Here is a 23575-nt window from a genome sequence, read left to right on the forward strand (position 1 = left end):
TGCCACCTTGTTCTATCATATCTGGCCCTGGTGATTTGACCTTTTTGATCAGCTGTCAAGTGTTTCCATCTGCTCTACTCCTGGTTCTACTCTGTTCCCTTTTGGTTTATCTGAAACATCTGCACTAGGAATGTGCATGAATCACAATTCAAAGAGCAATTCATAACACATCTCTCACACCTTTAAAAGGGATCAAGTAGGTCCATACCTGCTCCTCCGCCGCTTGTCCACAGCTTCCTGTTCCAGCAGCATACACACCCAGCTGCCATAGTGCACCCTCTCCCCAGCTGCCCTCATGCAATGGTGGGATGCATGTGGCCTCCGCACATGGGTGTCTTGCCATTGCACGAGGGCAGTTGGGGAGAGTGCCAATGCACTCAATTCTATAGCAGCTGGAGGGCACACTGCCCAAACAGGAAACTGCAGGTGAGCAGTGGAAGAGCAGATAGGGACTGCTCACTCCCGACTAGCTGCTGATACGTTTCTGGGCAAAATACAAGGTGCTGGTTATTACCTATAAAGCCCTAAACAGCTTAGGCCTGGGTATTAAAGAGAACGTCCTCTTCGCCATGAGCCCCACTGCCTGCTAAGATCATCTGGAGAGGTTAGTCTGCGGCTGCCACCAACTCATCTGGCGGCTACTTGGGAATGGGCCTTCTTTGCTGCAGCCCCTGGACTTTGGAATGCGCTCCGTGTTGAATTAAGAGCCTCTCCATCTCTGGCAACTTTTTAAAAGGCACTGAAGATACATTTATTCACCCAGGCTTTTAATTAGATTTATAGTTTTAAATAATTTTAATATTGGGTTTTAAATGTTATTAATCTTTTAAATGATTTTAATTGTTAATTGATTTAATGTTTTAAATGCTTTTAATTGTAAACTGCCCGGAGATGCAAGTATAGAAATATTTTAAATAAATAATAAATAAATAATTTAAAAGGCGCCGGGGATGTGTTATGAATCGCTCTTCGAATCATGATTTGTGCAGATACCTAGTCTGCATCCTCACACCTTAGGGGATTTTGCTTGCTGAACCAACAATTCCTGTTGGCAACCCCTAAGGTCTCATTTTAAAAGTTGCTCTGTGACCTTTTTGATTTTGAGCAGCAACCATTTGGGTTCAAGTGGAGCCCATCCCTTTTGTACAGGGTTCGCATGCCCCAAATGTATCCCAATGCCTAACAAATCTAAACTGCTTCTCCCAGCACCACCATCCCATCCATGCATTGAGACCCCTCAGCTCTACCTGTCTTGCTGGCCCTGCATGTGGAACAAGTAGCACTTCAGAGAACAGTACCTTAGAGTTCCTGGACTTCAATATGCTACCTAGCAGCCTAAATTTGGCTTCCATGACCTCCTGACTGCATTTCCCAACATGGTTGGTACTGATGTGCACCAGCACTGCGAATCAGATCATGTAGCTGCTGCGTGACATCCATAACCTTCTCAGTATCTGCCAGCACCCACAGGTGTAACCAGGGTGAGGCAGGCAGGGCCCTGGGCGCAGCTGGGCGCAGCTGAAGGGGGGCGCAGCCCTGGGCGCAGCTGAAGGGGGTGCAAAGTGCCTGCCATGCCCCGTCCCTGTCCCCACCACCACTTTTTTTTTTAAAAAGCTGGCAAAAAGTGTTACTTTAAAAAGATGTCAGGAGGAAAATTTGAAAGCACTTTCGTAATAGGGTCTATGCTCAGTGTGAAACTGGATAGGTTTGCTTGCAAGTTCTGACAGCAAGTAGTTTGGGAAAGTTATTTTGAAAGTAAGATGTTTTGTGACAAGGAAAAGTAATGCTTTTAGGATGCACTTTCTGGACTGTAGGTATGTCTAAACTTTGAGATTCATATTTCAAAACACTTGATGGACATTCTGCCAGCCATGGGTGTGTCTCCCTCATGTGATTTCCTAACCTTGCTTAAAGGTAAAGTGCACCGTCGAGTAGGTGTTGACTCCTGGCAACCACAGGGGCGCAATTTCAGTGCTTGCCCTAGGCACTATTTTCCTTAGATACACCCCTGCCAGCACCAGCTACCAAACCAAACAGAAAGACTGAGGAATTTGTTTTTCTCTGATAATAAGATTAGAAATTTCATACCTAAAGAACTTGGCATAACTGCCATAGCTACTTGCTGTATCAAGGCTTACTGATTAACTCTGGCTTCTCATACCTAGCCAGAATTATGTAGAGACAGCATTAATAACACAGAGCTGACCTAGATTTCTTTTGTTTTACTTGTTGTTGACTTACTTTGAAAGTGAAATATGAGATCTATCCTTTCCTTGCCAATCAGTTGCACTGCAATAGGACTGCATCTGAGCTGTAACCATACTTAAATAGAGAGACCCAGAAGCTGACAGAGATTGACAAGTTACATCTGTACTGAGCAAAATGTGTCTTGCCTGGTCTGGGCTGCCTGTGAACCTCTACCTTATTTTTTATGGAGCTGTTATTTTCTGCCTGGGCAGTGTGCTGCTGAAAGCTATCTACCTTTACAGGAGAAGGAAGAAACTGATAAAATCTCTAGAGGATTTCTCAGGTCCTCCCAAACATTGGTTTTTTGGCCATGCCAATAAGGTAGGACTCATTCATGGCAATACAGTATAATCTTTTTTTTAAAAAAATGTTTTAATTGTACCATTTAAGCCAAAATCAGACATTAGTTTATACATACATATAGGTACATGTGCATGTATTTGTATGAATGACTGTATATATGTTTACTTTAAAAGTCAATGCTGTAGGCAACTAATATAGATTGTGGGAGTGTGAAGACAGATGAGTGTAGCAATTTTGCCCAATGTGAATCAAACACAATGTACAGTTTAAAATCTGTAAACGTTTGTAAATATATATTATTCCATTCATATAAATGAGATCTTGTTTAGAAGAAGACATGCTACTTTCTGCACCTCTTCACTGGAGTATGTTTTGCTGATTCTGCTAATCTAAGAATAGTTAGTTTTAAATCTTGATTAATTTCAGTGTTATGGGTAGAATTTGTTAGAGCAATGTTAAGCTTCTGAGACCACTGTTCATTGTAATGTTTATTAGCCTGATTTAGCCCATAAATGAGCTTGACACCCAGTAGTTCATACCTAGGTGAATATTATTCATTTTATTTTACTTTGACAATTGCAGCTTGGTCGAATTGGTGAACTAGACACAATAGTGTCTTGGGCAGAAAAATATCCATACGGTCATCCCCTATGGTATGGCGTTTTCTTGGGCTTTCTGAATATCTACCACCCGGATTATGCAAAGGCTGTATACAGCAGAGGAGGTAATTAAAAAGTCAGTTTTGAGACAATGGGCAGGATCCAGAGTATGTGTGCAAGCAGAATGCTTCTGTTCATGCATGGGGCTGGAGGAATGATTTTTGGCAGTCCCTCTTCCCCTCTGAAGCCCCCTGTGCATGCTGAAAATATGTCCCTTAGGATGCTGCAATTAATGTAAGGCATAATTAAATTTCAAGAAAAAATAAAGGACGCACCTAATTTAATTATAAATGTTTTTTTTCCTGGGAACTATCTTTAATGATATATTTAGTTTTCTATGGGACCCAGGTTAAGAACCCTCCCTCCCTCAGTATGCAAGCAGAAGTGTTCTGTACTTGCATGTCTTACTCTGGATGCTGCCCAGTATAAATATATTTCTTCCCCCTTTGTGCAGGTTATGTGTCATGTAGCGAGTCAGTTCTATTGCAAAAGGTTCATTCACATCATCAATGTCCCCAGTCACACTATGGTAGCCTGCTAGGGAGTGCTATGCCATCTGCAGTTGCTTCTTATGGGTCAGTAGTCTGTTTGACCTTAATAGACATGCACTTTTATATAGGCAAGACCCAACAAGTCATTAAACACCCAACCCGACTAGCTAATCTAACTCAGCATTGTGATCCAGGAGGGCATGAAATGTAACACAAGTGCCCAGATCAATATGGAATTACATATGTGTGGGCAGCAAATGTAAATCTGTCTCACAGTAATAATGTGTTAATTAATGGGAGATTAAGGAAATTGGTGGGAGGTTAAGGGGAAATTATCACAGAGGTAATTTTTTATTTATTTTATTTATTTTACATTTTATATCCCGTTCTTCCTCCAGGGAGCCCAGAGTGGTGTACTACATACTTAGGTTTCTCCTCACAACAACCCTCTGAAGTAGGTTAGGCTGAGAGTGTGTAATGGATTTACTCTTGGAGCAGAGACTACATACAGAGAGGGTTCACTGCTGAGGCCAAGCCACAACTATATTTCTCTTTAAATTTTTAAGTGTCATTCCAATTTTAGTATATGTGCTGCCGAAGCGAGCACATACTTCGGAGTGTAGAGTGATGACTGTATCTCTCTACTAGGGCTGTGCAAAATTTAAGTGCCTAATTTGAAACAGGGGAGATTTGGCACAGTTCAGCCACTGAAACCTTGATACTAAACTGAATAAGCATGCTGACAGCCATTGCTGGAGCCTCAGAAAATACTACAATTTCTAGAAAACCCTGCATCTCTCCCAGGACTTCAGGGGGTGGGGTGGGGGGAACCCCACTAATGGGAGTTATTTTAAAATGACACAGTAGAAGGGCAGTATAAAAGTTTTAGTAATAATAATAATAATAATAATAATAATTAATAATAGAAGACACTGCTACCTTGTCATACTCAAATAAAACTAAAACTAAACCCAGCCTGTCTCCTGCCCGTGCCTGGGAAGTGACTACAGAATATTTTCCAGATTACGAGCTTTGCGCCTGTAGAAAGTGTTGCAAGGTGTGACGGAATGGTGCAACGGTTTCAAACCGCGAGTAAAGCGTTGTTCAATGCTTCATTGTAGATTGGTGGCCATTCATATTGCTGTCCACTGCAATGTGGTTTCCAGCTGGGGGTGTCCATATTCTCCTCGAACCACATTACCTGCCCCCTCCTCCCACTCCATTTTGGGCCAATGGGATCACAGAGGGATGATGTGATGACTTTTTAAAAAATTCTGGGCTGCCTTGCGCAAAGCTGTCAGGTGGGGAAAGCGCTGTTCCAAAACAAAAAAATAACTGCAGTGTTGTACCCTTGTGCAAGAATTCCTGAAAAACAACCAACCAACCGCAGTGGAGAGGGCCCCTAGATAAAGATCAGGGGAATTGGGGATTGGGTGGATTTGGAACAAGAGGGTGGAGTTGAGGGAGTTGAGGCAGCTGTCCCCCTTGCTTTTGCCCCTGAAAAGCCGTGAGCAAAGCAAGTCCAGGCAGAGCCTCTCAGAGTGGCTGTTAAAGCTCCTCCTCTTTGCAAAGGAGCCCCCTTGCAAAGAGCCACCACCACCACCACTGCATTCACTTGCAGCGAGCTCAGAAGAGCCACCACCTGACCCTCTCCTAGAATCCTGGGGAGGTAGGAGGCGGGAGCGCTCCAGAGGGCAGCGAGGAGGGTTGGCCAGCTGGCCAGTCATCCATCCACCCACCCACCCACCGCTCCCTTTTTGCACAATGAAAAAAGGGAGGAAAGGAGAGAGAGAAATAAAACATAAAATAAAAAGATAAAAATAAAATCAAAGCTGGAAGGGGCAATATGGACAGATGCCTCCCCCACCAAATGAACCATTCACACCACGCCACTTACACTGCAGAAACATCGTTGCAACCCTCCTACAATGGAAAAATACTGCTACTTTTGGGCAATGCAGATGCAATGTTGTACCATTGCAGCGCAGCAATAAAACCTCAAATATGACATCAGAAATATGACAGTTACTGACAGTGATGTTGGAACACAGGCAATACAGAAGCACACTTAGCAGGCATGTTGCAAAACTGTTGCAGCATGTAATCTGAGAAGCGTGCCAGAATTGGAGGATAGATGTGAGAGGCTAGTGCTTGGCTCTGAACTGAAGCTTTGGTTCAAAATTCGGCCAAAGCACTGAAGCACTTCTTCATTTGGTTCCAAATTCAGCTGAAGCACACTTTAAAGTCCAATATCAAATTTGGGATCTCCTGAAGCACTTAACTGGTCAGTGAAGTGCAGCTGCTTCATATAGCTCTGTCTGTCTGCTTACCTACCTACTGTTGAAGTGCCACCTTGCTGTTTTAGATATGGCAAATTGTCATTATTAACATTTGTTATTATTTATTGGATTTTTGTATTACCTCACCCAAATGGCTCTAGGCGGTCCACAAACATGAAAACAGATTTTAAAAAACCAACTCTTTAAAATAAAATTAAAACCAGTTTAAAATTATTTCAGTATAATTTTAATATTAAATTTTAAAATCATTTCAGAGTGATTTTTCATTGCTGAATGTTCTCATCCTTTTTTAATGTTGCAGATCCAAAGGCTCTTGATTTCTACAATTTCTTTCTCCCATGGATTGGTAAGTAGTAATTTGTTTTGTTTCTACATGTTTACAAATGAACTTGTTTCTATATAGATCCTTATTGAGGAATCCCTCTGACTGGATATCAACCCCTTACCCCTGGTATGGTGTAGAAGTCAGAGTGTAGTATTAGGACTGGGAGGACCCAGTTCAAATCCTGTGAGGTTACCCAGCCACAAAACTCACTGGTTAACTCTGGGCTGGTCACTAGACTCTCAGCTAACATACCTCACAGGATTGTTATGAACATAAACATAACCATGTATATCATTCTGAGCTCTTTGAAGGAAGAGTGGGAGATAAATGGAAATAAATAAATAAATTTTGGTACTGGCCTGAGTTTCACATGAACTCTTAAATATTCTGTGCAAGTGGTTATAAACATGTATCTTTTCACACATGCCCTGCAGATATTAAAAACAAGAAGGGATCTTCCTTTACTAGGGCAAGGCCTACTGGTTTTAGATGGGCCCAAATGGTTCCAACACCGACGGCTGTTGACTCCAGCATTTCATAGTGATATATTAAAGTCATATGTGACACTGATGGTCGACTCCATCACGGTGATGCTGGTAAGTAAACTGATTTTTTTTTTTAACATCCTCTCTATATTTCTAATTGAAAATCTAAGCCCTCGACCTTTTGATTACACTGTACCAATATGGGAAAAACACTTTATCCCCATTCATGTATTCAGAAAATGGATATTTGTACTACCCAGATATAGGGCAAACCCAATCATGCTGACTAGTCATGCCTGTTGCAGAGAAATTACATATCCACTGTAAATAATTGAACAGGAAGCAACTTTAACTGAGAAACAAGAGTTTGATTTATTAATTACTTAACATAGGCTAAGAAAACAACAAACAGACTAATGGTCTCTTATGCAGAGAGAGGGAGAACCTCTCAGTTTGGATTTAAGTCAGCAAGGGAAGAGCAGACAAACAAACATTGGCCATATTCACATATAATGTGGAATGGTGGATCCAATGGATTCATGATCCCCCCACCCCTGCTCTCCCATCCAAATCTGGACCTAACAGAAAGCACCCTCTCAACAGTCAGAGGAGGGGGAACTGGCTGTATGGGCTTCCTTCTTGATTGAAAGACAGCCCTGGGAGCAAATTACAGCTAGAATGAAGCAGGAGCTTCCTCTCTCATTCTGGATGCTGAAGAATGAGACTATGGTGCCATAATTGGATGTAATGCTGGCACTGCAAAACCGGATGTACAGGCAGAGAAACTTACTAAAACCAGATGCAAAACTTACTTCAAACCAAAGGTGCAAATTGGAGTTTGGGGAGGGAAACCACGGGTGCATTTTCTGTCCAAACTGCAGTTGCATGCATTTGGACAATCAAAAAATTCAACTGGAGGCCCCTTCAATTCTGGTTCTGTGTGACGTGTGAATGTGGCCAGTGTGACTTCATCACTAAGCCAGTACACAGATACATTCAAATTAAAGAAGCATGCCCCATACACATAACTGAGACAATGTCTAGGGGAAAATCCTAATATTCCCCTTCTCATTGTCTTATTCTTGAATTCTGAGTCCCACATTTTGTTTTATGATGTGATGCAATCTTTTCCTTTCCTGGTGTATCTGTCTCTGAATCTGGCATGCCTTCAATTTTGTGCCAATCCTTAGGTTCTGGCCTTTTTTCCACTCTGGCTGCCAGTATAATCTTTTAGGTAGAATCTCTTTATTATCTCTGCTTGAGCATATCACTACCAGTTCCATCTCAGTCTCCCCTTCTTGATTGGAATTCTCTGGTTCTGTCTCAGTCTCAGTAGCGGAGTATAACAGAGTGGAAACTGAGGCTTGTAAAGTTTATTGAACAGATTTACTATGGCTTATTACTTAACTATTCCAAATCATAAACAACAGTCCCACTCTGAGTGAAAGATTATCCTAACAAGTGTAGGAAATACTAATTGACCAATCAGTCTACAGAACTGATGACTGAAACAAACATTCTAAACTCTAACCCAAGCCTATATTCAGATATACATACAATACATCAGTGGCAAGAACAAAGACAATTAATATACACATAAATCCCAGAAAAGTACCCAGAATGTTGGGGGCAATATGCTAATCATTGTAAACCGCTTAGAGAGCTTCGGCTATAGAGCGGTATATAAATGTAAGTGCTATTGCTATTGCTAAGTGCTATTCTCATTTCTTGTTCCTTTAATTTATAAGCCCAATTGCCATCCACAGAAACTGTTCTCTGGTTAATGGTTTTGTCAGTATGTCTGCAACCATTTCTTCTGAAGCACAACATTTTATATGAATAATATTTCCCCTTTGTAATTATCTTACAAAATGATATTTTACATCAATATGCTTACTTCTCTATGTAAACCTTCTTGATTGGAACTCTCTGGTTCTGTCTCAATCTCAGTAGCGGAGTATAACAGAGTGAAAACTGAGACTTGTTAAGTTTATTGAACAAAGTTACTAAGGTTTATTACTTAACTATTACCAAAATGTAAGCAGCAGTCCTACTCTGAGTGAAAGATAATCCTGACAGAAAGATAACAGCTCCAAATGTCCACTAATATATACAAACTGACCAATCAGTCTAAAGAACTGATGAATGGCATGAACATTATAAACTCTACTCCAAGCCTATGAGATACATAAAATATATGTATATGTATTGTATACATACAATATATCAGTGGAAAGAACAAATACATTGTATATGAACATAAATCCCAACTATCTGCCCTTCTTGATTGGATCCCTCTGGTTCTGTCTCAATCTCCCCTTCTCGGTTTTGTCTATTATATCATAGGCTATGATTAATTTTGTTGCCATGGTTGCTGTTCAGCCTTTTAACTTAATGGAACATCCATGTCACAGTCAGACATCACATTGGCATTTGATTTTTGCCTCCCATCAAAATATGCAGCACTGCACAGTTTAACAGTCTCTGTGACAGGATCAAGTATTCTGTAGCTTTTACTACTCAGTGCATATCCTATGAATATTCCTTCTTCACTTCTACAATCTAATTTTTTTCTTAGAATTTTAGGAATATATTATATGCTTTGAATCCCAATACTCTAATCTGCTTCAAGTTAGTTTTTGACCTATTCCACAGTTCAAAGGGAGTTACTCCTTTATATTTAGTTGGAAGTCTATTCTGCAAATTAGTTGCAGTCATTACAGCTTCTCCCCGGTATTTGTTTTCCAGACCTGAGTCAAGAAGCATACTTCTAAATATTTCAGTCAAAGTCCTGTTCTTCCCCTCTGCCTCTCCATTTGGCTCTAGAGTATAGGGTATTGTTCTCTTATGTTTAATTCCTTGTTCTTTTAAGTATTGCTCAATATCTGTCCCATTATATTCCCACCACTATCAGTGTTCAAAGTCTTGTATTTTCTTCAAAGCTTGTGCTTGCTCTAGCCATATATTATTTAAGATTTGGTAACACCTCATTTTTCCCTTTGAGTAGGTTAAATATAAGAATAGTGAGAATGAATATCTATATCTATGTATATGAGAGTCAGGAAATAAGAGGAGTCAGGAAATAAGAGACTCTTTCCTGGTGTCTTTACTGGAAAGGGCCCACTGTGAATCAAATCCAAAACCTCACTTGATTGATGAATTTGTGCCCCTTGTTGCTTTTGCTTTAACACATTCAATGCATTTGATTTCAGATTTGCATGGTTTAACTGGTAGGTTTCTTGCCAATTATTTTTTTACTAATTTTGAAATGCATTCCTTGCTTGGATGCCCAAATTGGTGATGCCATAAAATGCTGCAATATTTGTGTGCACAATCCCATGCAACATTAGCTTGCTCTCTTTTGCAATCCAATTCATAGAGTTGATCATCTTTCAATATGACTTTCATCAGAAACTTTCCTCCTTTGAAAATAAAGCAATGGTCCCTTCTGAAAAGAACTCTACATCCACAGCTTGTAGCTGTTTTTTTCACTCATTAAACTATTTTGCAAACTTGGAACATAGTATGTCTCTGGAACACACACTTCATTCACTCTAGTTTCACCAAGATTACACTTCAGACAAATTTGACCCATTTCATTCTGCAAAAATTTGCTGCCCGTTAGCAAGGCATCTAGGACTTTTATGTTCCATGCTTATTTCAAATAAATCTTGCAAATATTGAAGAAATGCAAAGTAGCTCAACTATCCAAATATATTATGTTTCTACTTTGACTTGAATCAGTCCTGCAGATTATTTCTTTTGCAGCACACAATTTTTCTTCTTTCTGAGCATTATATTCACCACTTTAACTTTTGCATAGGCAAGTTTGTTTGTTAGGAAGTCCATTTTTCTGGAATTTAGTCTTATCCCTTTTCTCTGTTGAGAATAATTCCCTTGCTCTTTAATAGGGCAAGCATTCCTCAAATGCAAGGTGCTTCCACAAATAAAACATTGCTTACCATCAGGAACTGTGTTGGCTTGATTTTTAAGAGAGAATTTGCAGAAAATTGACAATATTCTTATAATCTTTAGGCAAAGTATTAAGCAAAAGTCCAGTCTTTGCATATTTGTCTCCTGCAATTCCAGTACTTTCAGCATTCCCAAAAATGAGCACATTTGCTTCTGCAAACTCTCTTCCTCTCTGAACCTTTTATTACAAAACTGCAGGAGGCCTAAGAGATACTTGACTATTTGTTCTTTGTTGAAAGACCTCCTTCAATCCTTCCCACATTTCTCTTGCTGTATTTCTTCTTCTTCTATATGATAGATTAACTGATCACTGACAGTCAGAAATGTATGTTGCATGGCTTGCTTGTTTTCAGAATTCCGTTTTCACTGTATCTCTTCATTCTCTCTAGTCTTTGTTCCTCTAGAACACAGGCTAGTGCAAGAGCATTCAGCAACATTTTCACTCTGAAGGACTATTTTCTGTAGTTGTTTCACTGAGCAGTTCAACAGCAGGATGCCTACTCACAGATGCAAAAGTCATCTTCTCTAGCTTTCTTGCCTACCAACTCTTTTGCTGAGACAATGAGACTGTTCTCATGAGCAGCCTAGTCCAAACCCCGCTCCCAAGCTCAGCTCTAAGCTGAGGTTAAGGGAGTTAATGCTCCCTTAAACTGGCTGCTGGGCCCATGTGTCTCCTTGGCCTCCATGTAGCCTGAGGAGACACAGAGATGCATGCCTAGAGCACTTGTCTTGTTCAAGTTCTTTAATGTTACAGCCACAAGCCAAAACAGAAACATAGGTTCACTATGCAGATCGGAGAAGTATTTCTCCCACACTTCAGGGTGGATGTGACAGCTAGATGGAGTGAAATTATAACTGGAGAGATACTTAACTAAGCGCCAGAATAGCGATGAATCTTTAGTTCTGACCGCCTGGGCTAACCTCTTCTAATTCTCCCTCACAGCTTCTCTTTTTTTATGCCACAACAAGCGCTTATATCGTCTTTTTTCCTGCAGCAGAATCTGAGCATCATGCCCACTAGAAGTTCTTTTATATTTCTGAAAACTAATAAGAAGAGCTTTCCTGGCACCGACACATTCTCCATTGAACCAAGCTTGGGAACCCCTTTGACGGTGCCGAGAAGGCTTACAAGTATTAATAATAGCTGTTGACATTTGAGAACTAGGGCGTTATAAGATGTCAAAAGGGTAGGTGGTGAATCATTACTAAGAACAGATTCACGTATATTCCTCAAATTATCAGAAGCCAACAGATCTTTAAACATTTGATCCAATTGAGTTGACCATCTTTTTCTGTGCATTGCATCCCCACCCTCAACAGGAAATGGGTACAAAGATTTTAAGTGTGGGTGAAGGAAGGGGGACTTGAGACAAAGAAAAATAGGTAAATGGTCACTATTAAATCTAGGGGTGACCTCCAAACTCTCCACATAAGGGAGAAGATTTCTTGAGGAAATGAAATAGTCAATAAGGCTCATCTTAGAACCTGCCAAATAAGTGAACTCAGCAGGTGATCTTTGGGGACTGAGCTGTTCAGTATAGTGAAATTGACTCTAAAAACCATGCGACTTAGACACAAGCCTGCATGGTTAGATTTCATATCCTTAGAGGCTCGAATAAAAGGGAGTTCATCTACCCCTAAACTATTTGTATGGTAGGAAAGGTAGCCCTAAAAGCCACTCTGTTTTCTCTGGTCAGCACATGGACCAAACACTTGTATTTCTTTTATAACTGCTTCCCTTATAAACCTGAAGAAATCTTATGCTGGTTTAACTAAGGCTTCATTCAAAAGCAACTCCATTTTCTTCCTTGTTCTTTCCCTCCCTTTTCTTTCTCACTCCACCCCCCACGCTCTCTACAGGAACCCACTGGAACAAACGTCCAAACAACGAAACATAAAATATAACTAGATAGAATACAACAAATTCTGTATAGTTGTGTTGCCTGGAAAAGAGCAACCAGATCAGACAGAGGGGGCAATATGAGCTTCCTTTCTTCCTCCCCAGGAAGCTGTAGGGTTAAGTTAGGGAAAAGAGAATGCTGCAGGCCATGCATTCATGTCCTTCATGTTCATAGACATGAATGCATGTCTATTCATATATAAATAATAGAAAAACCACAGGTTTTTCAATGATGCTTGCTGCAGCTATGAACCATTTCATGTAACTTAGAGGACACCATGGGAAGCAAAGTTACATGGGGACAACCTCCCCCTACTCCATGCCAGCTGAACAACTGGATGCCGCTCTCTATCCACCTTTGGTGCCAAACATTAGCATGGGTGTCTATCTCAGCAAGCAACAATTTAATCCTTGCCCAATGAACCATAACCCCCAGTGGACATATTAATATTACAGATACTGGTCACAATCCAGAGAAAAACCTGGTTATCTCTCTGTATAGCAAATGTATTTTTAAAATTATTTTCCTTCCAGAAGAATCCATTCCTTATTTTCATACATCATACCCACATGAAAAGCCACTTCTGCAATTATTTGAAAAAAATGTGGACTAAAAAATCCATGCATATGCACAAAAAGAATTTTCTGGCTTCTTATGTCAGTTTCCAATCTAATTAGTCCAACCTTAGAGTTTGCTGTTCCTTCCAATGTGGAATGGGCCGTAATGCTTTGCATACAGATCAGATCAGAGAGGAAGGGAGAGAAAGCAAGGTTGCGTTCCTCCCTTCATAGAAGCCAGCAAAAGATCAGACTTACCAATAGTCACCAGTCAGCCTACCTGCTCTTTAACAAAAACAGTGATTGGATTCTTCTTAGTGTTTTATAGCTGCTTCCCTCATACACACAAGGAAATCTTAAGTAGATTTAACTAAAGGTTTATTCAGCAACAACTCCAATTTCTCCTTCTCTTTTCCTCTTGACTCCTCCCCCATACTCTCTACAGGATCCCCCTTGGGACAAATGTCCAAACAAACAAACAAAAGAACATCCAAACAAATTACAAAATATTACTGACTAGAATAAAACAAGTAGCTAAAAGAAAAGGACTTCCCCAACCCCTGGGCACTCTGATTGGCTGCCTAAGGAGTCAATCAGCATGATGCCTTCTGAATGGTGCACAGGGTATTTTAAGCTCTGCCCACTTTCTGAAAATCAGCAAGCCTTGTAATTGGCTCCTGCCTCATTAATATTCAAATGTGAACAACACTGAGTGTTCCTAGTGGTGTTCACAAAATTCTGGTACTGTTGCCCATCCTACATACACACTGGGTCCAGGCTGCAGATAGGGAAGAGGCACAGACAGAGAGGCAGTCAGAGAAATGTCTACAGAAGACAAACAGGTAAAATGGATGACAAATATTTTCAGGTGGGTGCCACCCACTCTGCCATTAGGTAAGAGCCACCACTGGCTTCAAGGTAATAGCAAACATTCAGTAAATCACACTTTTTGGCATGGAGATGCTGTAATGGAAAGCCTTCACATTTGTTTTTCTGTTAACCATGCCAAAAAGAGCAGGGGGAGGGGTGGCGTCGGTTGAGTCACAGATCAGCCAATCACACAGAGGTAAGAGTTTCTTGGAATGATATAAGAAATGGCAAACAATATTGTGCAACATGGTGCTGAAAGGTAAAGAGAATTGAATCAATAAGATGTAATTAGATAGGAAATCACATGGACTGAAGAAGAGAACTGGAAATATTCCCAGCTAGTTTTAAAAAACAAACCAACCTGTATAGTTTCAACCACTTAAAAGTGCGAGGTTATAGCTTCACTTGTTGGCTGGAGGAACTGTTTATGTTCCTGACTCCTATACATATGTTTAATTCTGTTCAATGCCATTGTTTTTCCAGCACTGATAGCATTTGTCTGTTCCATCCAATGATTCCTGCCAGCCTGTTGTTTGTTTCAGGAGAGAGGATCACCATATAAGGCAAATAGTAAAAACCTTAATAGTAAAAACCTACTCAGAAGGCAACCACTAGGCCTCATCACTTTGTTATTATAGATGCCAAGTAAAGAGCTTTTTGTTCACTCAGGCCTTTTAAATTTAATTTTTTAAAATAATAATAATAATAATACTAATAATAATGTGCTTGTAACTGTGCAGGAGCTGTGCAGTTGCTCAGATCAGGCAGCTTGGGCAGCAAAACTCAGGCATTGCTGTAGTTTCTGTTCATGAACAGAGTTCCTGCTTTGCCCCGCGGCTTAGCAGCAAACCCTGGGATCCTGTGAGCAGCTTTTTGCTGTAGGCAAAAGATTGCTGAACTCTCTGTCTAAAAGCCTCATTCTTATAGTGTATTTTCTCTTTGATCCTTGAATAGAATCTATTCAAAATCTCCTCTTTTCCTGGGTGTCCAAAAAGGTGACAACTTGGTGCTACCTTCTTAATTATTCAGGATATCGGCCAGTCCAGAGAGATATCTGAATCTCATCTTCTGTAAACTGTGCGCTCAGGAAGGGAGGGATGGGGAGCATTGCCCAAGGCAAATCTGCACTTGAGAGCCACAATGGCATCTCCCCAAAAGGTGTTAAAATTCAGAGTTAGTAAGAGAATTGATCCTATTTGGTGTGAGACAGCCATTCTTATTTCTTGTGTACCTCTTATCTAGTGTGTAATTATATTTAAAGTAGCATATATGTGCGTGAGACATTCAATACATTTGTAGCATCAGTGAAGTGAGATTAAAATCTACAGACGGATCTCTGTATGCATTTGGCTATGTTGAACTTCCATGGAGAACAATACAGTTAATCACTGACAAGCATTTAACACTGACTTCTTGTAACAGGAAAAGGGGGGGGGGAGGGAATCAGCCTCTGGCAGACTCTTCCATAGACATAGTGAGTCAGATGCATTTTAGCATATGAGTAGCCCAGGCCAAAGCCTTTGTGTTCACCCATTTTACAAAACAATGCTGGATTCCTCCTGCTCCAGAGAGCAGTTTGACCTGGGTGCCAGTTCACCTCGAGTTCAGGTATCATTTCTTAATAAACTGAAATCAGACCCAGGCCTATATTTCACCATACTTCTGAGTTGGTATCTCTGGTTCTGATAAGTTATGACTGTTCATAACACCCTCTCCAGAGAGTTCCACTAGGTGCCTTCTGTAAGGAATTATTAAGTCTTTGACTCAGAGCCAGCTCATGTAAGGGGGGAAAGTGCTGAGTCACCCCTGCTGAGCTATCTGAGTGGGCTTCCCTTCTCAACTTTTTATTTTAGACCTTCGGTAGATTAGAAATGCTGCATTTATCAGACTGGACAGCCTGGGCTACAGTGCCACAGCCTAGATTTTTCTTGCTGTTTTATACTTGCTATTGGACAAGTATAAAAACCTTCCACATGTATGCCTACACATGGTGAGAAAACAAGGTAGCGGGCTTTAGTGGTCCTGTTGGGGGCTGTTTGCACTAGGGGCTCACCCCAGCCTTCCAGAGTAAATCAAACACTCTGTGAGGCTTTTTAGAAAAGAAAAGAATGATTTATTAAATTGCTACAAAAATAGTTTGGCTTACGTTTCAGCTTTTTGGTTACAGAGTATTTCACATCTTGTTCTTAGGCGGCACACATTGAAATCTTAGTAACTCAGTTGCAAAGAACAGATAAATAGGACTGCACAGCAACACAGAAAAGAACTTTAACTGCTAATACAAAGTCTGACTAAATGAACTGTTCCCTACGCTAGATTCTGAAGCCACAGCCTGGCTTCCTTACCCTTGAACACTCACCAAAAGTCCTAGTCATGTCTAGCCTCCTGCAATCCTGTCTTTCAAGGATCTGCAGAATCACATGCAAGAGCAACGGGCTCCAGGTTGCATTTTCTCAGCCCTCTCTGCACAGACTTCCTTCTTCTTCATCCCAGAAGCCCCGGCCCCTCTCCTGTCCTACCCACCTGGTGGACTGATTGGTCGAGACCTTGAGTCACCAGGCTGTCAGTGAAGACTGGGGTTCACCTCCAGTTAACCCTATAGAGGGTGAGGAGGCTGGGTCACCATGCTTTCTTTGCTACATTCTAGGCCCAGATGAAGATCTATTAATTGCCTGAGCTTTTTGTTGAACAGGTTTTTTTAAAAACTTATTGTGACTGCTGGTTTATTTGTCATTTTACACCATTTGATCAACTGCCAATTTATTTGTTTAGTTATAAGGGCACTTTAATATCACTTTTCCATTTCTAGAAGGAAGTGCTCAATGCAGCTTATGTAACTGAAATAATTAAACACTGATTAAAAAACACAACACTAATTTTTTTTTAAAAAAAGATCCTACATACTAGCAAATAAAATAGACAACCTGGTACCAAAGCAGCAGCAACAACAAAAGTTATCAGATAAACCAAACAGTGGCTGAAAAAGTAAAGATTTTATCTCAGAGGTTCCCAACCTTGGGTCCCCAGTCATTGTTAGACTATAAGTCCCATAATCCATAATCACAATGGCCATTGGGAACCCCTGATTTAGCTGATGGCAGGACTCTGGCCACATCTCACATAATGTGGAACTGTGTGTCCAATAGACCTGCTGTTTGGCTTCGCCCCTACAATCCAAATTCGGACATCACAGAGAGTTCCCTCTCTGCAGTCAGCAAGACTGCAGAGAGGAGGGGGAACTGGCTGCCTGGGCTTCCTTGACTGAAGGAAATCCCTGTCAGTGAATAGCAGCCAAAGCAAGGGAGGAGCTTTCTCCCTCAACTCCGGTTGTGGAACAGCCAAACTGCCGTGCCGTGTTTGGATGCAACACTGGCACTGCTAAACTGGAGGTCCAGGTGGCAAAACTCACTAAAAACCAAAGGTACAAATTGGAGTATGGGGAGGAAAACTGCGGGTTCATTTTCTGTCGGAACTGCAGTTGCCGACCTTTGGACGTACATAAATTGTAACTGGAGGCCCCTTCAACTCTGGTTTTGTGTTACGTGCAAATGTAGCCACTGCTAGAGCAGGGGCCAAATTGACCTCCTGGAGCAGGGAGTTCCACATTTTGAGTGCCACAACAGAAAAGAGACTCTTCATGTACTTTTAATCTTATTTTCTATTACCTTTTACTTTTGAATTATTATCTGGTTTTGTGGTTGTTGTTGTTTCACTTGTGTTATATGCCATTTTGAAAAATGGTTGAGTTGAAAAGGATATAAATTATGGAAATAATTAAATAAGGTAAAATAAATCAGTTACCAGAAATGTATTCATCTAAGGAATTCCCTTTTAATGTGTGAAATCATTCTCTCTTTCATTAGGATAAATGGGAAAATCTGATCTCGGACCATAAGTCAATGGATATTTTCCAGCATGTTGGCTCTATGACACTGGATAGCATGCTGAAATGCATCTTCAGTTACAACAGCAACTGCCAGAATGACAGGTCATCATGAGAAGTACAAAATGACTTGTAGCAAAGGCACTGCAAAACTTTAGCCCAGTTTAAAGATGAACCAGAGACTCAGTGGGGAGGGGAGGGGATCCAATATTCATACTTATAGCATCAGTCACCATGCAATGAGAACGAATTCATATAGCCATTAGGCTTAGAGTGGATGTTTTGAAATTCTTGTGCATTCTGGTTCCTGGCCCCTGGAATCCACATGCCACTACCACCTTGTGCCACTATTCCAAATGCCATTTTCCAGCAGGTGTGTACAATGCTTATCTTGCACATGACTATAATGGGCAAGGAGCTGGTGCAAGCAGGAATGTCAAGCTGCTACCAAAAGACTGATGGTTGTGTCAGCTCTCTGTCTCTTATCATTGTTTCCCAATCCATGAAAAGTCAAGAGACCACGAAGCACGTCTTTCATGCTCTGAAGACATCAATAGTTGTCTTTTCAGGGTATTTTTCAATGGTGAAGCAGTCTTTTGAATGCTCTGATGCAGAGGTGTATCTAGGGAAAATAGCGCCTAGGGCAAACACTGAAATTGCGCCCCCTGTCCAAGCATCTGACACCCATCTTTCAGATAACTTTACCATAATGTCAGCTGAAAAATACAAGTCAAGCTTGTTAATCTTTTAATATTTCAAAAACTATTTAGCAGTGGACTTAGCCAGACCAAAAAATGCTGGAAAACTACAAATTTCAGTATGTGGGGGCTCATGAAATACCCAAATACTATGTGGAGATGTACTTGGAAAACTAAACAGAAGTGCCTGTCTAATTCTCTACTATGCATTGTAGCATCACCATTACATAAGTTTTAAAAATCAATGGCGAATTTGACTTTTCCCAGATACTCTGTAAATAATTAAAGGATATGCAGAGTAAACTGTGTCACTGCTTGGAATATATTCTAGTCTTTCATAAAGACAGTTAAAATGAGAGAAAGAGAGCAAGAAACTCCCAGTGGGCCTTAATATTAAGGGTTTCACACTGATTCAAAGACAAACTCACCATTAATAGCCATATTAGCAAGACATCACATTTAACTGACTTATCACAAGAAGCAAAGTAAGAGCAAATGAATACAATCTAGCTCTTAAGCGTCAGCTCAGTATTCACAAGCCCTGATTCTCTGTACATAGTGCCAATCTGAATATGTGTACAGTGTCTTATATTATATTATTATTATTATTATTATTATTATTACCTGTAGTCCCTTTGGGGGGCTTCCTAAAGGCTGGGTTTTTTTTTTTGCAAAGATTCCCCCTCACCCCGCTGGCCTCTAGGGCCTCGCAGGGACCATTTGAGCATGTGCAGTGGTTGTTTTTAAAAATAATCTTTTTTTTTTTAAAAGGCCACTGAAAACAAAATGGCCACCGCGCATGCTCAAATGGCCTCTGTAAAGCCTGGCATGACCTAGAGCCTCACAGAGGCCATTTGAGCATGCACGGTGGCCATTTTGTTTTTGGCAGCCAAAAAAATAATTTTACAAATTGGCACCCCCCCTTCAAATGGCACCCAGGGCATGTGCCCTGCCTGCCCTACCCCTAGATATGCCCCTGCTCTGATGTGCCTGGAATGGAGCACTCCACATCCTCAAAAAAACCGTCAAAAAACAGGTTGAGTCAGGATGTGGTGAGTCAACCCAAGTAACCTATGGGAAACAGATTTACCATGCTGATATCTCTCCCCAAATCAACTTGTGATGGCTTCAAGATGTCAAAAGATGTTCATGTGAATAAATGGATCCCTAGTCTGAAATGGTCCCTAGTTTAAATCTCATTGTGAACTGTTTGCTAGATACAGCAAGAAACAATGATCTGTTGTACGGTGATTAATGCTAAGAGTTGCGTATATTCAGGTCACCATGTATTCTTATCCCCAAATGAACATAATGTGTGGATTCTTGTCTTTCATTTGTCTGCCCCATGGTGGGTGGAGTATAAGGTTGCCAACCACCCAGAATTGGCTTGGAGTCTCCAGGATTTTACATTAATCTGCAGGTCACTATTCAAAGTAATCCTGGATATAAGAACAAGTATCAGGAGATGGGAAATCTCCAGAAATAGCTTCAGTTCAGTTGGCAGCCCAAATGGGACATGAAGAAGATGGAAGAGAGAAACATTGCTTGTAGAGTGCATATAGTCCAATGTTATGATTGCAGAAAAGCAGCCACTGAGAAACTGACTTCCCTGTGCTCCATATTCCATTGATAATGTATGGATTTCCAATTATGCGGATAATCCAGATCATGTGATTACTTCCCAGCAGTATTAGTGACTTTGAAGAAAGATGGACTGGTGTGGGAAATAACTATGTGCTCTAGACTGACTAGGCCCAGGACATTGAAGCAGAATAATTGTGGGTGCCCAGTGATGAGCCCAGAACAGCAATTCATCCTCCTCCCCCAGAAATAATACTTTTTAAAAAGCACAAAGTCTAGTGTGAGCCTCTTCCCCATTTCTAGAATATGCATGCTGGGATAGGACTATTAGTCATAAGCATTCTACAGCTGTGGCACCAATTCTGTAGAGTTTTATGTATTTCTGTGGCTTTGGGACTCATTGTGACACACAAATTGCCCTGCAAAGAAATGTGCAGGGACTAGATCACTGCAGCAGCAGACCTGTTAAGACCTTGAAAGGACAAGATATGGATTGTGTTTCTCTTTCTCTCAGAACCATACAGCCTTTGAGGAGATGTGGGGGAATGCTGTATATCTGAGTCCTTTCAACAAAATTAAATTGGAGCCTAGTGTTTTGGGCAATTTGTAGACCTCTTCCTGCTAGTCTTCAAGAAAAGATTACCTCTTGTGAGAGATAATCACACAGTGATGGGAGAATTTCAATTCACTTTAACATTTTTTCATCGTCATCAACTTTACTTACAGTCTCAGGTTCTATCTATATGTTAAAGAGACATGGAGGTACCACCACTTTGGGTCTCTACCCCCGTTTTCCTAGAAATATTTAATTGAACACAGTATCTGATATGATTATCCTGAATGTTGAATTTCCCTGCCTCCATATGATATTACCTGTCAGGGATAGAGCAATGCACAGTGTAATGATATTTGGTCACCTGTTAAAATGAAGTGGAGCTGGAGAAGAGAAAACACTAAATAACTAAATTGAAAATATCTATTTATAGCTAGCTAGGCCCCAAACCCACCATTGCATTGCCTTGTGTTGCTCTCCTTTTCTTTTTTAAACTATTACAGGTGTTTCAGTTCTCAATTAACCTCTCACTCTATCTTCCTTGTAGGACGAATTCATATGTCCAAGCAATTGGTGACCTCAGTTCTTTAGTGCAGGAAAGAGTACAAAAAGTTGTCTATCACAATGATTTCATCTATCGTCTCTGTCCTCATGGGTACCGTTTCTTTAACGCTTGCAATGTAGCCCATGTCCACACAGGTATTTCCTTTGCTTGATGTCTTGTGAAAATGAGGGATCCTCACTTGTGTTTTCATAGCTACATGTCTAAGAAAGAGAGATGGGTGATCAACTGCCAGGCTACAGGCAGAATTTGTCCCACTAAATTATTTTATCTGGTCCCTATGGGCCTACCCACAGTTCTGGGCTGTTCTTGGATAATTTTCTTGAACACTGTCTCTTTTGCTGATCTCTGAACTGATGTGTGGAACAATTCAAAATTTTATTTTTTAAATTAAGTTATTCAATTGTATTATACAAAAGTGTTTTTAATTTTGTCCCTCCCCTTCCCCCCTGAGCTTACATCCTTGACTAGCCAATATGAGTTTGGTTGATGATATTTTATAATATCATTGGCCATGCCATAGTAGCCATCAGTATTCCTCTAAGAACAGATTCTGAAGGGAGTCTCAAAAATAGTGTGGCACATGATATGGGAGGCTGCTTATGGTGTGTGTGTGTGTGTGTGTGTGTGTATGTGACAAATTGCACCTCTTCTTTGCGTGAATGGAAGTGCCATTCTGCTGTCACAAACTCTTGTTAGGATCCAATCCCATTTCTACTCCAGTAGATAAAAAGGATGCAGGGTCATAGCTAGGGGAGAGGGGGCCTGTGTTCACCCCTCTGGTGGCCCTTCAGAGCGAAGGAGATAACAAAGAAAATAGGGAGGGGTGGAGCTGGGGGCCTTCATGACCTAGGGGGCCTGGGTTCTTTGAACCCATCATCTCAGTTATAGCTGCACTCCTGAAAGGATGCTATTGCTCCAATAAATCCACCTTAATGTCCCTCCCATTCCAAACCCTCAAACAATAAATAATTTGACGCATTATAATTCAGCTTTCATTAGAAGTTTGGCATTTCCATATGTTTTAAATGAGAGACCTATAGGGAGTTCATCTGAAACAGTGAATGTGATTATGTTTGTTTGGAACAATTATGTTTATAATTGTTTTGACACAGACAAAGTGATTAGGGAAAGAAAGGCACTTCTCAAAGATGAACGAGAACTTGAAAAGATCCAAAAGAAGAGGTATCTAGACTTCTTGGATATTCTTCTCTGTGCCAAGGTGAGTAGAATCCACGTGACTTATTATTTACTTACTTAATTAATTAATTAATTAATATACCTCCTGACTCTGAAGGCTCTTGGACTTAATTCCAAGCAAATAAGATATGGCTGTAACTAATACTACTTCTACCTTTGTTTTCATTTGGAATCAACGGCTCTCGTCAAACTGGTTAACCAGTTTTTGCTTAGTTATACCACTGGAATAATCCCTGCTAAAAGTGACTTGTGTGTGCATATTCATAAAATAAACAACTCAATTGATAGTATGTTTCCAATTTTACTCATTCATTCATTCATTCATTCATTCTATTTCTCTACCACCCTTCCAAAAATGGCTCAGGGCGGTTTACAAAGAGAAACAATAAATAAATAAGATGGCTCCCTGTCCCCAAAGGGCTCACATTCTAAAACGAAACATAAGATAGACACCAGCAACAGTCACTGGAGGTACTGTGCTGGGGGCGGATAGGGCCAGTTACTCTCCAACAGAATGAAACAAGATAAAAGACCAAGAAGGCTGCAGTAGCTTTTGACACTTCTCTTGTTGCCAGGATGTAGATGGTGTTGGATTATCTGATGAAGACATACGTTCTGAGGTGGACACTTTCCTATTTGAGGGCCATGATACCACAGCCAGTGGGATTTCCTGGATCTTATATGCAATGGCCCAGAACCCTGAACATCAGGAAAAATGTAGGGAGGAGATAAAGGAAATTCTGGGGGAGCGAGACACTATGCATTGGTGAGAGCTTCCTTCATTTAGTTTCTGGTTTGCCTTTTTGAAGATCTGTGTTTGATCAGTGTTTGTTTAAGGATTTCCAGGTATGTTAGGGCCAAACTGGTTGACATGAGAAATGTGTCATTGCATTGCATTGCATTTCCATTTCCATCTCTTTGAACTTTATTTTTAAAAGTAGCAGCTGTGGGAGCCTTCAATCCAGAGCAGGACTGCATAGTGCTAGCG

General features: G+C 40.6%; 1 protein-coding gene across 2 annotated transcripts in view; it reads left to right on the plus strand.

The window, feature by feature from the left end:
- Window positions 1–1634: 1634 nt before the first annotated feature.
- LOC128324191 (cytochrome P450 4B1-like) overlaps window positions 1635–23575 on the plus strand; it is a 31703-nt gene continuing 9762 nt past the window's right edge. Inside the window, exons 1-8 of one of the 2 annotated variants that reach the window (XM_053248409.1) lie at window positions 1635–2568; window positions 3133–3274; window positions 6302–6346; window positions 6794–6921; window positions 17974–18098; window positions 21373–21524; window positions 22503–22609; window positions 23163–23353. In XM_053248409.1, coding sequence (XP_053104384.1) covers window positions 2383–2568; window positions 3133–3274; window positions 6302–6346; window positions 6794–6921; window positions 17974–18098; window positions 21373–21524; window positions 22503–22609; window positions 23163–23353 — 1076 coding nt within the window. In that variant the 5' untranslated portion in view covers window positions 1635–2382. Of the gene's footprint in view, window positions 2569–3132; window positions 3275–6301; window positions 6347–6759; window positions 6922–17973; window positions 18099–21372; window positions 21525–22502; window positions 22610–23162; window positions 23354–23575 lie in introns of both variants that reach the window. The other variant, XM_053248410.1, reaches the window with a different exon arrangement.

Source organism: Hemicordylus capensis, chromosome 4 (assembly GCF_027244095.1).
Source record: "Hemicordylus capensis ecotype Gifberg chromosome 4, rHemCap1.1.pri, whole genome shotgun sequence".
In the NCBI taxonomy this organism is placed as follows: domain Eukaryota; kingdom Metazoa; phylum Chordata; class Lepidosauria; order Squamata; family Cordylidae; genus Hemicordylus; species Hemicordylus capensis.